This window comes from Astyanax mexicanus, chromosome 1, assembly GCF_023375975.1.
Source record: "Astyanax mexicanus isolate ESR-SI-001 chromosome 1, AstMex3_surface, whole genome shotgun sequence".
Lineage (NCBI taxonomy): Eukaryota > Metazoa > Chordata > Actinopteri > Characiformes > Acestrorhamphidae > Astyanax > Astyanax mexicanus.
Window position 1 is genome coordinate 120,300,408 of NC_064408.1, and position 3,376 is coordinate 120,303,783.

At 42.8% G+C, this 3,376-nt stretch overlaps 1 protein-coding gene across 1 annotated transcript; it reads left to right on the top strand.

Annotated features, from left to right (window-relative positions):
* The first annotated feature begins 974 nt into the window (after positions 1–974).
* On the top strand, positions 975–2,043 carry LOC103028088 (free fatty acid receptor 2-like). Its single transcript, XM_049467649.1, has one exon. It carries the CDS (start codon positions 1,051–1,053, stop codon positions 2,026–2,028), a length of 978 nt encoding a protein of 325 aa, XP_049323606.1. The 5' UTR covers positions 975–1,050; the 3' UTR covers positions 2,029–2,043.
* Positions 2,044–3,376: the final 1,333 nt, after the last annotated feature.

Consider the following 3,376-nt stretch of genomic DNA (forward strand, 5'->3'; position numbering starts at 1 on the left):
CTGTGGACAGATGAAACCAAAATTGAAGAGTTGTTTGGAAGGAACACACAACACTATGTGTGGAGAAAAAAGGCGCAGCTCACCATCATCAAAACCTCATCCCAACTGTGAAACATGGTGGAGGGGGCATCATGGTTTGGGGCTGCTTTGCTTTGCTGCCTCAGGGTCAGACATTTTGCAGAAAAACTTAAGACCATCTGTCCTCCAACTGAAGCTCGACAGAGGATGGATGATGCAACAGGACAACGACCCAAAACATAGAAGTAAATCAAGAACCGAACGGCTTCAACAGAAGAAAATACTGAGCCTACTGAACCCAACTGAGATGCTGTGGCATCATGACCTCAAGAGAGCGATTGAAACCAGATATCCCATAATATTATAGCTGAACTGAAACAGTTTAGTGAAGATGAATGATCCAAAATTCCTCCTGACTGTTCTGCAGGTCTGATCTGCAGCTACAGGAAACGATTGGTTGAGGTTTTTGCTGCCAAAGGAGGATCAACCAGTTATTAAATCCAAAGCTTCACATCGTTTTTCCACCCTCACTGTGAATGTTAACATATTGTGTTCATTAAACCCATGCAAACTATTTATTTTTTATGTGTTATTAAGTTTAAAATCCTAAATCCTTAAATCTTTATAGAACTCATCATGTATTTTCAGGAAAAATGCTGCACACACTGAAACGATTGTGAAAAAACTGTTGTTTAAATTTTCCCCATAGGAAGGAATGGCGGAATTATGAAATCTATAGAACCATTGCAACCACCCACAATTCAGCACTGCAATCTCACTTTCAGTTTCTTTTCAGATTATGTCATTATTATTATTATTATTATTATTATTATTATTATTATTATTATTATTATTATTATTATTATTGTAGCTTTTTTGTAGTTTTTTATTATAAGCATGTCTTTTTTAAGTTTAGTTAACTCACTATTTTTGTCTTTTTTGTGTTTTACAGTTTTCCAGTCGATATGATGCCGGTGTTCAAGTAAAGCTGGTGGCTCTTCGGTTCTGCGACTGCTTTGAACAGCGTCAACCATGCAGGACTGCGAGACCGGCCTGTGCCTCTCGGTCTACATCATCACCTTTATCACAGGCTTCCCCTGCAACATCCTGGCATTTTACACCTTCTGCTGCAAGGTGTGGAAGAAGCCGGTTCCCATCGACATCCTCCTGCTCAACCTCACCATCTCAGACCTGCTGTTCCTCATCTTCCTGCCCTTCAAGATGCAGGAAGTAGCCAACGGCATGGTCTGGAACATGCCCTACTTCCTGTGCCCGCTGTCCGGGTTCATATTCTACATGACCATCTACAACAGCACCTTCTTCTTGACGGCGGTTGGCGTGGAACGCTACCTGGGCGTGGCGTTCCCCATCCAACACTCTCTGAGGCGGAGACCCGTCTACGCCGTGGTGGCCAGCATCTTCCTGTGGATGCTTTCCATCCTTCACCTCAGCATCGTCTACATCATGCCCTACTACAACCCTACGGGGACGGGCTCGCCGCCGCGGAACGTGTGTTACGAGGAGTTCACCGATGCCCAGCTGCAGGTTCTTCTACCAGTTCGGTTGGAGCTTTGCGTAGTCCTCTTCTTCATCCCTCTGGTCATTTGCGCCTTTTGCTACATCAGCTTCATCTGCATCCTCATGCGGCTGCCCAACATTGGGCGACGGCGCCGTCTTCGCGCCATTGGCTTGGCGCTGGGAACGCTGCTGGTGTTCGCACTCTGCTTCGGACCTTACAACATCTCTCACATTGTGGGATTCATCACCAAGAAGAGTCCAGGCTGGAGGGACAAGGCTCTGCTGCTGAGCACCTTCAACGCCTGCCTAGACCCTCTGATCTTCTACTTATCATCGGCCGCAGTGCGTAGCAACCTGTCGACGGTAGGAAGCGCCATCCTCAGTCGATTGAAACAGTGGAACTGCGCTGGGATATGCTGGACTCTCGGGAAGGGACCATTTGTGATGGGAAAAAGCCCGTTACCCAAACCTCCAGAGCTTAATGCACTCTGACAAAAAGCTAGCATGCTAGCAACTGACTGCACTGTGGGTTTTTTTGGACTATTTTATGCTGACATGTTTTGAAGAGTTTTAGATGGTTCTGAACACTAAACCAGTAGTACGTAATGGACACTTGTCAAAGAATCTAGCTAGCAGGCTAGCAAGTGACTTCACTGTGGGTTCTTTGGACAATTTGATGCTAATATGATCACAGGGCGAAGAGTTTTGAATGGTTCTGAACCCCAAACCAGTAGTACGTAATGGACACTTGTCAAAAAACTTAGCTAGCAGGCTAGCAACTGACTTTACTGGATTTTATGGAAAATTTGATGCTAACATGATTACTGGATGAAGAGTTTTGAACGGTTCTGAACCCCAAACCAGTAGAACATAATGGACTCTTGTCCAAGAAGCTAGCAAGCTAGCAGGCTAACAATTGACTATACTCTGGATTTTATGGGCAATTTGATGCTAATATGATTACTGGTAAAAGAGTTTTGTACGATTCTGAACCCCAAAACCAGTAGAATGTAATGGAGTCTTCACTATGGATTTTATGCACAATTAAATGCAGACCTGCTTACTGGACGAATAGTTTTGAACGGTTCTGAACCCCAAACCAGTAGAACGTAATGCACTCTGAAAGTAAAGCTAGTTAGCATGCTAGCAATTGACTGTACTCTGGATTTTATGGACAATTTGATGCTAATATGATCACAGGGCGAAAAGTTTCAAACGGTTCTGAACCCCAAAACCAGCAGAACTTAACAGACTCTTGTCCAAGAAGCTAGCAAATTAGCATGCTAGCAACTGACTGCACTATGGATTTTATGGACAATTTAATGCAGACATGATTACTGGAAGAAGAGATTTGAACGGTTCTGAACCCCAAACCAGTAGAACGTAATGCACTCTGAATGTAAAGCTAGCTAGCAGGCTAGCAACAGACTGTACTCTGGATTTTATGGATAATTTGTAGCTAACATGATTACTGGAAGAAGAGATTTGAACGGTTCTGAACCCCAAACCAGTAGAACGTAATGCACTCTGAATGTAAAGCTAGCTAGCAGGCTAGCAACAGACTGTACTCTGGATTTTATGGACAATTTGATGCTAACATATATTTGTCTTAATTTGCATATATTTTGTCTAGTTTTTGCCAATGAATTTTTTTGCAGTGTATCATTATGTATGTTGCTATAAGTACTTAAAGAAATTATTACACAAGCTTTTTACGTCATTATAAGGCATATTATGTATGCTATATAATGCATTATGAATAAGAGATTCTGAATGCATCCCTCCACCAATAATGGAGAAAGAAGAATTGTTTTAGATTGGTAGTTAGGGGGATTAGGGG